The sequence below is a fragment of the Nelusetta ayraudi genome, unplaced genomic scaffold (genome assembly GCF_046127955.1).
Source record: "Nelusetta ayraudi isolate G7.1 ecotype Tasmania unplaced genomic scaffold, CSIRO-AGI_Nayr_v1 ptg000126l, whole genome shotgun sequence".
Classification (NCBI taxonomy): domain Eukaryota; kingdom Metazoa; phylum Chordata; class Actinopteri; order Tetraodontiformes; family Monacanthidae; genus Nelusetta; species Nelusetta ayraudi.
In genome coordinates, this window is record NW_027466176.1 from 22,501 (window position 1) to 35,000 (window position 12,500).

Below are 12,500 nucleotides of genomic sequence, written 5' to 3' on the forward strand. Positions count from 1 at the left end.
GGAGAAGTGTCGGCGGCTTGGCACCACTGGTGACATCACAAAGGGCCTCCACCGCCTCACTGACTCCCCTAAAGTCTGATCAGAGACCACACGCCCAGCCAGGTGTTGGCTCCGCCCCCTCACACCGCCTCGCTTTTGTCTCCTTCCAAAGATCTAACTGAAAGAGAAGGCAGGAAATTAAACTACCAGATTTGTTTTCTAGCAACAGGCTGTAAACACAGGGCTAAATGTCCAGCACAAGACAAAACAACAACAGATAAAAGAAGGAGAGCCACGTGTCAACAATTGCCATTTGCACCACTAGAGGGAGCGTCTGAACTGGGAGAGTGCAGAGGTGATTGGCTCCTCCCACTTTCCCAGTGTTCTCCCCTAAACAGACGCAGTTAAAACTGGCAAAAGGAAATTAATAAAAAATAAACAGCATTGGAGGTTTTTCCAGACTTTCATTGCTTCATGTGTCAAACGAATGAACTCATTCTACCTGTGCACTGCAGAAACAATAAAAACAGTCAGTGTGGAAAATAAACAGCTGTAAACCAGAAACTGAAGGAACTTCTCCCACTTCCTCATCAGGACCTAAAAATAAATAAAACTTCAACTGCAGAGTCTTTGATCCACTGCAGCAGCAGCAGCTGCTACCACTGACTCACCCCTAGTACCACTGTTACTGCTGTAACTACTGTTACTACTGTTGCTGCTGCTGCTGTTACTGCTGTTGCTACTGCTGCTGTTACCACTGTTACTATTGTTGCTGCTGCTGCTGTTACTGCTGTTGCTACTGCTGCTGTTACCACTGTTACTATTGTTGCTGCTGCTGCTGTTACTGCTGCTGCTACTGCTGCTGCTGCTGTTACCACTGTTACTGTTGCTGCTGCTGTAGCTGCTGTTACTGCTGCTGCTACTGTTACTACTGCTGCTGCTGCTGTTACTACTGTTACTGCTGCTGCTGTTACTGCTGCTGCTACTGTTACTACTGCTGCTGCTGCTGCTGTTACTACTGCTGCTTCCTCACAGCAGGGTCCAGATCCAGCGCTACTTATAGCATCGTATCTTATCAGCACTGCTGTTGCTGCTGAGCCTCCGTTTCTCCTCGTTAGTCTCCATCATCTTGTTCCTTATCACCTCGTCTTAGCTCCACCTGCAGCAGCAGGCGGCTGCGACCTTCTCCAAAACATTAGCAGGGTGTCAAGGTAACAGTAACAGTAACAGCAGCAGCAGCAGCAGGATGTTCCTCCACTACCACCACCACCATTACTACTCCTAATACTACTACTTATTTACCTACTACTACCACTACTGCTACTACTCCTACTACCACTCCTACTACTGCTAATACTACTACCACTTACTTGATTGCTTTGACTAATATGGAACCGTTTTGGAAGCTTAATAAAGTCTTGGTCCAGGTCCAAGTGCAGCGGTATTGTTGCAGATGTGACGTGTGTTCCTGAGCAGTTGTGTGTGTGTTCCAGGAACACAAATGTTCTCGCAGACACAATGTCCTCCTGGTGGCTCGCTAACGTTGCTACTAACACTTGCTAACGCGTCAAACTGGGACCATGACGTCGTTCCAACCACAACCACCAAATAGACACACGCACACGCACACACCCACACACACACACAAGCACCAGCTCGCAAAGTTCCTACTGTTTACGTCACCCAGTCCCAGGGGTCACTTACTACTCACACACACACACACACACACACACACACACACACACACACACACACACACACACACACACACACACACACACACACACACACACACACAGTCATAACTCTCGGCTCCAGTCTCTTTATAAGGAGATGACCATCCATCCATCAGACGGCCGATGCAGCTGCGGCTCCCACTTCCCTTCACTTCACGCCTGCGCTGCCTGGCTGGCTGGATGGGTGGTTGGCTGCCTGGTTGGCTGGCTGGCTGGCTGGCTACCTGGTTGGCTGGCTGGTTGGCTGCCTGGCTGCCTGGTTGGTTGGCTGGCTGCCTGGCTGGCTGGCTACCTGGTTGGCTGCCTGGCTGGCTGGCTGGCTGGTTGGCTGGCTGGCTGGCTACCTGGTTGGCTACCTGGTTGGCTGCCTGGCTGGTTGGCTGCCTGGCTGCCTGGTTGGTTGGCTGGCTGCCTGGCTGGCTGGCTACCTGGTTGGCTGCCTGGCTGGCTGGCTGGCTGGCTGGCTGGCTGGTTGGTTGGCTGGCTGGCTGGCTACCTGGTTGGCTACCGGGTTGGCTGCCTGGCTGGTTGGCTGGTTGGCTGGCTGGCTGCCTGGCTGGCTGCCGCTTGCATAACATGCACAAGGATAAACAGGCAGTAAAAGAGGCATCGAGAGCTAAACATGGACGGCTTTTAGTCACGGCGATGATAAGACCAGAAAAAACCTGGCAGCGGCTGCGCAGTTGTGTAGTTGTGTTGTTGTGTCGTTGTGTAGTTGTGTAGTTGTGTAGTTGTGTCACTGGTGGAGCTGCTGGTTGGCTCTGATGCCGCCCAACGCAAGAAATCAACTGCAAGTTGGATTCCTTACCCAGCTTGAGAGATGTGTATTATTTGTTCATATCTGAGCAGCGGCAGCCAATCCCCTGCCTCCACCTCCTCTTTGATCTTCCTCTACCGCCTCTTGCCTGACACTTCCCACAACTGCATTTTCAAAAGTTTTACAATTTGACCTTTTTTTTGTTTTTTTTACACTTTGCTCACTAAAAAAAAAAAAGAAAAACTAAAGATGAGCTGGGAGCCACTGGGATTCATGAGGAGGCCCAGGTCCAGGTCCTGGTCCTGGTCCTGGTCCTGGCTCCATCCCTCCAGCTCCAAGGCGACAATGAGGTTCCTCCACTGTGTCTCCACTCACGTCAGGGTCCAGCTCCTCCAGCTCGTCCTCCAGCCTCTTCAGCTCCTCCTCCGACAGCTTGGTCAGCAGCTCGTCCTCGTCCACGTCCCTGTACTTGTCCATCTCCTTCCTGAGCACCGACATCATGCAGCGCAACACCTGGACCAAGACAGAGAGACAGAGAAAGATGGAGGGATGGTTGACCTCGTGGCGTGGAGGAAGCTTCTCCCTTCACCCTCACAGAGAGGTTGTGTCTCAATCCAGGCTCTGCATCCTTGGAAGGAAGCGTCCTCCCTCTGAAGGAAGCGACCTCCCTCTGAAGGAAGCGACCTCCGTCTGAAGGAAGCGTCCTCGCAAGGACCCGGCCCAGAAGGACCGACCCAAACCCCGCCTCCCCGGTAACCACACGGGACGGTCTAGCCTTGGGCGTATTTCCTGGTTGCGTCACCGCCGTTCCCTCCTGCTGGCCAAGGCCGGAAGTGACGTTTTCATAGCATCAAGCTAACCATTGGTTCTCCATCTAACGATGGCGTTGGATGTTTAAATAAATAAAAACCCTGCGTTAAAAACTGAATATTTGATGTGAAATTTCAATACTTAAATTTATACGTGGTGTCTTTGCCAGTAGATGGCGCTAATTTCAGCTGACTTCCCAGGATCCCAGGATGCTTTGCAGCAGCACGTAAAGCACCCTGGGATACAGAAGGAGGTGAAGGATAGTAGCGGTGCAGCCTTGGAATGGGCTAACAGTAGGACGCATTCCCAGTGTGCATTTTGAGCGTCCTTCTGACTTCTGGGAATTGGGAGGAGCATTCACGCGGTGCTGTGACGCAACTTCCTTTCAGATGCAGCCTTGGAAGGATGCAGAGCCTGGACTGAGACGCAGCCTCTGTGCCTACAGGTTGGTACCCAGTGGGTTGGAGGTGTTGATGTGTTGGTGCTCCACCAGTGGAAGAACTGGCAGGTTGAATGTTCCTCCTGTTTATTCCTCTGCTGTTGAAGGTCCTGGTTGGCTGGTACTGGTTTGTCCTGCTCATATTTCAGGCCCAAACCCACTGGCAGGACTTCAGAACATTATTCTTTCTTTTTTTATTGCGTTCAAAGTCTTCAAAAATAGCAAACCGGATTTTCTTTGCATTTTGTTCAGTTTCGTTAAAAGGAAAGAAAATATATATAAGTGGCAGAAAAATTGGAGTGTATATTTTCTGAATACTACCACTGTATTTCATTGGCCTCTGTCAATAAAAAATGTAAAAAAAACTAAAATAGAATAAAAAAAGGAAAAATTGCCATGATGACGAAAAAAAAAAAGTATTTGATCTATTTGAACAGCAAGGTTTAGCCCCATGTTTGCAGCGGGGCACCTGGGCAAGGGTTGTTTTTTTTTCTTCTTCTACATAGCCCAGTTAAAGTATCAGTGCTCTTTGTGACATCACAAAGGGAGCAGTTTCTATATCAGAGCAAGAAACTCTCCACTCACCTGTTTCCCACTTCCACGCGACGAGAATTCCCCCCCCCCCAAAAAAAAAAATCAATAAAGTTTGCCGGCGATCAGGTGAGGACGTCTGCGTTGAAGTCTGCGGAGTCGAAGCGCTGATGAAGGGCCGGCCCACTTCCTCTCGTCATCAATAGCAGCGCTGGCGAGAAGGGCGTGGCTTCACTCACCTCCCTCCGCTCACTTCCAACTCTGCAGTTTCCACGGCGGCAGCCAAAGAGCCCGGAGCTGCTGAGAGACAAACATCACACACATCAGTGTGACGCAGAAACGATATTGTGACACCAAGTGGACACATTGAGAACAGCACTTCCTTTCATTGAAAAATTGCAGTTTTTATATTTTGCAAAATCATCTTGCAGGCCGGAAAAAAAACACTTTGCGGGCCTGATCCGGCCCGCGGGCCGTATGTTTGACACCACTGGTGTGGAGGCTTGGAGATCAACACAGGAGTGGACCTTTATCAAAGGAAGAGGACCTCCAGCGTCCTTGCTTTCCATGCAAGAAGTACATCGGAAAAAAAAGCTGCACTTCAATGACAGTTTTTTTTTTTTTTTTTCCGCAAAAATCATTTCTAAAATTCCGACAAATTCTAATGGTGATTCAACTTCAAGAGTTCATTGAATGGTGTGAAGCACATGAACGGTACAGTCTGGCCACTGAGTCAAGCAAAGGGCAACTGCTTTGTTGAAGTGACAAGTCTTCTCAGTTTACATTGATATTAATGATGGTCACCTATTGGGAGACACTGATCGCTCTGATTTCTCACAATAATGATCAACAGCGACCTCGCAGGGTTGGAGAAGGGCAACATCAATATTCAGCACTGCATTTCTATTAATCAGAGTTCACAGAGTTCACCTACACTTCTCTAGACTGCACCCATCCACCCATCTGTCCTTCAATCTGTGCATCCATCCATCCATCCACCCGTCCATCCACCCACCCACCTGTCCCTCCACCCATCCATCCATCCACCCGTCCATCCATCCATCCATCCACCCACCCACCTGTCCATCCACCCATCCATCCACCCATCCATCCATCCACCCGTCCATCCACCCATCCACCCGTCCATCCACCCATCCATCCACCCGTCCATCCACCCATCCATCCATCCATCCACCCGTCCATCCATCCACCCATCCATCCATCCACCCACCCATCCATCCATCCACCCGTCCATCCATCCATGGGACGTTGTCCCAGACATGGGATGAGAATCTCCAGAATGCTCGTTCGATTTTTCTCTTTGACGACTTGGAAAAGACATTGCGTCTCCCCCTCCGTCCAATCCAAACACGCGGCATTTTCACCGGTCAAGTCAGCTGGGTCACGTGACCCCGTACGTCACGTCTGCTGATGTGTCTTGTATGACACCGTTGCGATGTTCCTCTGCATGGATGCGTGTGGAAAAAAACCTCCTGGCCAGAGTCAGAACCCTCAAAGCCACGCGTGAGAGCTGCTTCCAACCACCACCAGGTTTTATTAAGGCCACATTTAGGTTTGTTCAGCCGTTCCACCAGAGACTAAAGACTCCACCGACTGCTGCTGCTGCTGCTGCTGCTGCAACTGTCCCGCAGCAGCTGCAGCCCTGCTGTTCACGTCGGACGCGCTGGTCTCCGCCATGGCGGTCAGGCGCTGGTGTTCAGCTGCTGGTGTTCAACTGCTGGTCACTCCCACTCAGACGACTCCTCCCGCTGCTCCGCTTCCAAGGTCAATCTGACATCACAACAAGTCCCCTCTGCCTCTTCTCTCTCGCTCCGTCCCCGTTTGTTTGTGACACCCTAACCACCCCCCGTAGCCAGCCCAGTCCGTTGCTCAAGTGTGTGTGTGTGTGTGTGTGTGTGTGTGTTTGTGTGCGCGTTTCATCTCTCAAACAATCTGATTCAAGGTACTGAAAAAATATAACGTACAGAAAGAAGATCAAATTTGTCATTCACCGTATTTTATTTTGAAAATTGCTTTCATTCTGAAGAAGAAGAAGAAGAAGAAGACGACCTTTGTTGATCCCACAATGGGGAAATGTGCATAATTACAGCAATAAGAAAAAAAGGCTCCAGTGCAAAAGCTCGAGAATTAAATGAAGTGAAGACTTCCACAAAAATAAAATGTCTGTAAGTACTTACGGAAAAATAAGAAGCGAGATTAAAAAGCAAGATATTTACATATTAGACATGTGAATTTCCGTGTGCTACACATGCTCTGCTGTGAATAGTTTCTATTTTCACTTTGTGTTTTAGTCAAACTTACATTCAACCCGACACTTTCTAAACTCTTTGCTCACACAATCACGCCAACATTTCACTGCCACGTCACGTACGTCTTTGTACATTTAGGAGTCGGGGGGGAAAAAAAAAAACTGATGAGAAAATGAGAGCCGCTGGAAAACGACTTTGCAGGAATCATCCGAGAGTGAAAATGTCCAAGCAGGCAGAAAACCCTGGACGAGTGCGATTCCCTTTGATGTGAAGCGTGTCGGTCTGCGCTCGCGCTCTGCTCTGCTCCCCCCCACCCCCCGGCTCAGCAGCGACGAGGTCGCTGAGCCTCGTCTTCTTCCAGGAGCAGCAGCAGCAGGAGATGCAGAACTGGGCCGCGGTCCAAGACGGATGATGTGGAACAGACCTGGGCTCTGTGTTTACAAGAGGATCCTGCTTCTTCTTCTTCTGAGGCTGAGCGGGGTGGGGGGGGGGTCAGGATGTACCCTGTAAAAGTTGTCAACACTCTGCGGCGTCGACCTTTGACCCCTGGAGGGAGCTCCAGCGGCAGGTCGAGTGAGGAAGACGTGAAGCCCGACGCTGCCGCTGGGGAATCTCACACATCCGGTGTGCTGACCTCCAGCAGAGGGCACTTTTTTTTTTTCCCGTCATCCGTCCATGAGTTCCTGCTTCCTGTTAGCAGCGAGCGATCACACCAAGAGAAACAATGGCTTGAATTTACATGGCGCTTCAAGATACCCAAAGAAAGCGCTTTACAATTAAACCCAATATTCATTCACACTGGTGGCGGCGGTGGCGGTGGCGGCGAGCTACATGCGTAGCCACAGCTGCCCTGGAGCAGACCGACGGAAGCGTGGCGGCCAATCAGACGGCCCCTCTGACCACCGGCCGACATCCACTCACAATGGTGCGAGGCAGTGCGTGTTCAGTGTCTCGGCCCCAAGGACGTGACGAGTGGGATTTTTGAATGGCCGAGCTTTGGGTCATTGGACAAGCCGCTGCTACGACAAGCTAGCTACAAGAAGAGACCCTGATAACGAGGCCGTTAGCTTAGTAGAGAGGACGGCAAGTCAAGATAAACCAACGACCAGCACAGCAGACGCTCAAAGAATCAAAGAAAACGTTTCTGTTCCCGTTCACTCGACAGCAATATTACAAAAGAGGATTCGGGGCCGCACGAAGACAAAAAAATACTGCAGGTAGGAGATTTGTATTGTTAAGTTTTCATGTTGACTTTTAAGTTGAAATGTCGTAAATAAAGTCAACGTTAAAAAAAAAAAGAAAACGAAATTTGGAGAGTAAAAGTAGAAGTTTTGTGACTGAATGGGAAATTTCAAGATGAATGATTTGGATGATGGATGAACCCAGTTAGCCACAGTTAGCCACAGTTAGCCACAGTTAGCAGTAAACTGCTGAAAACAGGTTCACCCACAGCCGTCAGGAAAACGGAAGCACTCCACTCGACTTTCGACTTTATTCTCCACATCTTCACTCACTTCACGTCGACATTAACAGCAAATTTTTAATTTCGTTGACCAAATTTCGTCTTTTTTAATCAAAATTCTGACTTTTAATTCCGAAATTTCAACTTTATTCTCGAATTGGAAACTTTTGTGGCCCTCATCTTCTTCCGTAAAATATATTGTTAACATCTCCTTCTGACTCCAATATATTTTATTTTATTTTTATCTCTTCATTTCTTTTTAATGAAAATCATTTTCCCTTCTCTTTGCACTACCTTTTCGTTGCTGTAATAAAAAAATATATCAAATGTTGGGCATTTATTTCACAATTCAATTCAATCATTTCAATAATGTATTAACTGAACATGACAGAAAGTGGACGTTTAGAGTTTGGCTCGCGACTTCAGGAAATGACGGCGGTCCCGAGTCTCCACCAGGGGCCGCCACTCGTCACCACCAAGCATCGCAACCAGCTGAGGTCGGCCTCACGCAACTTAAAACCCAACACTCGCAGCAACAGGCAGCCCCGCTCTGTGGCAACTGGGCTAAAATGTGCAACGGTCAACTGTGATTGGTCCAGACTCCAGACTGAGGTTTGGTCCAATAAAACCCTCCAGGAAGATTTTTTTTTTTACCAAAAAAAAACAAAGCTACAAAAGTCTGTTTCGAGATACGCCCCCCCCCTCTCCCCCTAGTGGCCGCTCATGGAAATGCAAAAAAAAAGAAATTCTGCAGGAAGCACCGACAGAAAAGGTAGCTAACCTTCAAACTGATCCGGCTGTGTGTTGATTAACTGTATGATCATTTAGCTACGCAACGTCCAGTTGAAAACGGCTGCTGCACCTCCACATCCCTCCACAGTGGGTGTTGAACGGGCTCTATGTTTAGCCACGGTGCTATCTTTCCCAAAAAACACCGTCAGAATTCCCAATTCTATTTAAAATCCAAGGTTGGATGGGGGGGGAGCACTTTATCATATTTATCATTGCGAGTCAACAATCTGCGTGCGACCTTTTAAACAAACACTTTGCTCTCTCTCTCTGGTGTGTTTACGGCCTCCAGGGGGCAGCTCAGAGTCACCGTCGCCGGACGAGGACACACACACACACACACACACACACACACCCACACACACACACACACACACACACACACACACACACACACACACACAGTGTTTCACAGCGACTGCATCATCACTGCGGTGAGTCCCCGAGTCAGGAAGCCGAGGTTTTCCTCCAAAACAAAAGTCATCCTCCACGGACTCTCCCAAGAGTTGTGACCCTGCGACACCACACTCCATTCCACTCCACACCCCCCCCCCCCCCGCCCCCCCACACCCCCATCTATAAATACACTTTGAGTTATCTCAACAATTTGGATGCTTGATAAGAACAAAACAAACATTGTCAAAATCGCCTTCAAAAGACCTTCAGACGCACGCCGTCGTGTGGTCAATGTCCTAATAGGGGAAAACATGTGGCGCTCTCCAGTCCGGTCCGGTCCATATGATGGCACTTCCATTTATTATATGAAAAAATAAAATAAAATAAATAAAAGAATCTCACTCGCGGTAACAAAATACAGGGACGAGGTTCAGTATTTACAGGTCGAACCGTGGCTTGATGGTTTTGTCATGGGCGGCGGCGCTGCAGGAACTCAGGCTTTTATTGTGACACTTGTATACACAATCTGTCTCAACTATTTGGCCGCGGCTGCAGTTGTTGGGAGCTGCGCACAAAACCCCCTGAAGAAATGAGCCAGCGGAGCAACAGCTGACAGGCCGGCCAGCCAGCCAGTCCTCCAGTCCTCCAGAGGGGGAGCTGCTCGGGACAGAAGGACGCAGACACAAAGCTCTAATGGAGCCGTACTGGAGCCGCTCGGTGTAATGAGGAGGTCAATCACTGTTTGAGAGGAACCAATCAAACGGTGAGCTGGGAGAGATGGAGGTGGAAGAGGACTCAGGCCCCCGGGGGGGCCTCGAATGCAACACGTCCATCTTTTGGAAAGCTGCAATTGTAAGTTTGGAAATGAAAAATTGACCCTTTGCATTTTTTTTTCGACTATTTTCTTTTTAGTATTCAGACAACATGTCGTCGAGTTATTTTTTCTGCCAATCACAAAACATTTATTTATTTTTTTAAAATCTTTTTGTCCATTTTCAGTATTAATTATATAAAAGCAGGATGCTGCTGCTGTGAGCTGCGATCAAACACCACTGAATAAGACGAGCGTGGGGTGGGCAGTGAACGGCAAACCTCAGCAGCTGCTGCTGTTGAGGATGATGATGATGATGATGATGATGATGATGATGATGAGACTAGTCCGACCGCTGCATTGCAACAATGTCTGGCATTTCAGCATTGAAAGAAACAACTTCTCTCATCCCAACTCATTAATTGCAAGGCTTTTTTATTTTATTTTATTTTTTATTTTAAATAAAGTTTTGTCTTTTAATGCATTTTGATGGATTATTGTTTTTTGTTGCTGTGTTCTTGTTGTATGCTTTTGTTTTGTACTTTATCTCTGCTATTTTGTATTTTAATTGTTTGTGTAAGGCAACGCAGAGTGTCTTGAAAGGCTCCCTAACAAACAACTTTTGTTTATTATTATTATTATTATCATTACGTTTTTGCTTCTTTCCCAGCTGGCTGTGTATGGGGCGGAGTTTAGTGCCGTCAGTCATGCTTGTGTCTCACTGCTAAATCCTCCTGCCTCTGCGCACTGTGGTGAAGCCCCCTGCTGGCCACTGCACCCTGGTCCCGTGGGACAACTGCGGCATCCGCGTTATCGCAGTGTAAAACGAGGAGCCGCGAGGGTCCAACTGAACACTGGAGGTCAGGGCAAGGTCAGGTGCACTCTGGCACAATGTCACACGCGGCCATGATTAACTTGCCACTCACAGGTAGCGACACAAATAAACGTCACACAACCCAAGAGTCTGCAGGCTTCTAATCCAGGGAGTTTGGATGAGGTCTGTGAATTTAAATCACGGTGCTGGTGACAGATACTCAACTCCTGCAAGGGAGAGGGGGTGGAGGAGGGGGGGGGGGGGGGGGGTGCCGTCCATTGAAATGCCTCATTAAAATAAATGTGATGTGAGAGGAGAGCAGGGAAGCAGAGTTGTCCACGCTGGAACTCTGCCAGACAAACTGTTGCATCTTGTCTTGCAACACCGACAGGCTGACTGACAATCATCGTGAATTCTGCACTGAATTCACTCAATGTGATCCCCCCCCCCCCAGCTTTGATTCAAAGAGGTGCACGAGTTCACGCCTGAGGATTCCATGTGTCAGCAGCTGGAGGAATTCAGTCACAATTTCGAGTCGAGTTAACAGTGGACAGGAAAGACAAACTGTCACACACTTTGTGTTGCAGTAGTTGCTTTGATTGGGGGGGGGGGAGATAACCTAGACTTGGAACATTAAGCCGGACCGGAAGAGCGAACCAGAACAAGTGTTGCCCCACTGCACCGCTTTATTCTCAATGACCTCATGGAAACTTCTAATTCCCCCCCACCACCACATACACACACACACACACACACACACACACACACAGTCGCTTTTACAAGTGTCGTCCGCGAGACCGCGTCAAACATTTCGACGAGCAAAAGTCGACACTTTCAACCTTCCTGAAACTATGCGTACTTTAGTGCGTGTATTTACGTACCTCCTCCGCCGCTATTTATAGCCGGACGGTCCCGCCGGGTGACAGCCAACGAATACTTTGACCAGATATGGTTTCCTCCGGAGCCGCCTGGAGTCGCGGGCGCTTCCACCGCCGCTTTGGCGCTCGAACCCGGCCGACCGCAGGAGCCCCAAGTCTCGGCTAGACGAGGCCGTCCATGACCCGCGCGATTAGTTCCCCGAAATTCGGCAGGTTTTGCAGCCTTGCTCGCGCTCGGTTCGTCCCCTCCCACTCCCACTCCTCCCGGTCGTCGCTCGCCTCGCGGGTGGCTACTACTTGTGGAGGCTGAATCACATCTCCCGCAAAGGGCAAAGCGATCCGGGGAGAACCTCCTCCTCCTCCTTCCGCCGCTTCCCCTCCTCCGACACGGCTGCCCTGTCTGTCATCAAGCAATGAGCCCTGCGTCCATTGTCGGACGCCCGGCTTTCCCCCCTGACAGAGCTTTGACCGCGACTTTGTCAACCAGCTTTTAAGGGGTTATTGATTGAAGGATTACAAAAAACAAAAACAAATAAAACGTAATGATAATTTGGTAAATAAAATTGCCGCTGGAAACACCGGACAACCGTCATCTTGTTAGCTAGTCGGTTAAGTTCGTTTCCAGCTTCTCTCCGAGCGCTAGCTTGCCTTCCTTAAAACATGAAGATGTATATAGTGACATATTGCGAATGAATATAAAGCAGACCTGCTGTTCAAGTGAGAAGCTCTTACTGTACTATAATTTTAACCCCCGTATCTACGAATGGCACAATAAAGTAGCAAGTTAAATTCAAGTTACAACAGGAGCTAATTAGCTTAGCACGAACG

At 49.0% G+C, this 12,500-nt stretch overlaps 1 protein-coding gene across 3 annotated transcripts in view; it reads right to left on the reverse strand.

The window, feature by feature from the left end:
* tmod1 (tropomodulin 1) overlaps positions 1–3,007 on the reverse strand; it is a 12,520-nt gene extending 9,513 nt beyond the window's left edge. For all 3 annotated transcript variants that reach the window (XM_076050243.1, XM_076050241.1, XM_076050242.1), the window contains exon 1: positions 2,848–3,007. In XM_076050243.1, coding sequence (XP_075906358.1) covers positions 2,848–2,973 — 126 coding nt within the window. In that variant the 5' untranslated portion in view covers positions 2,974–3,007. The remainder of the gene's footprint in view (positions 1–2,847) is intronic.
* Positions 3,008–12,500: the final 9,493 nt, after the last annotated feature.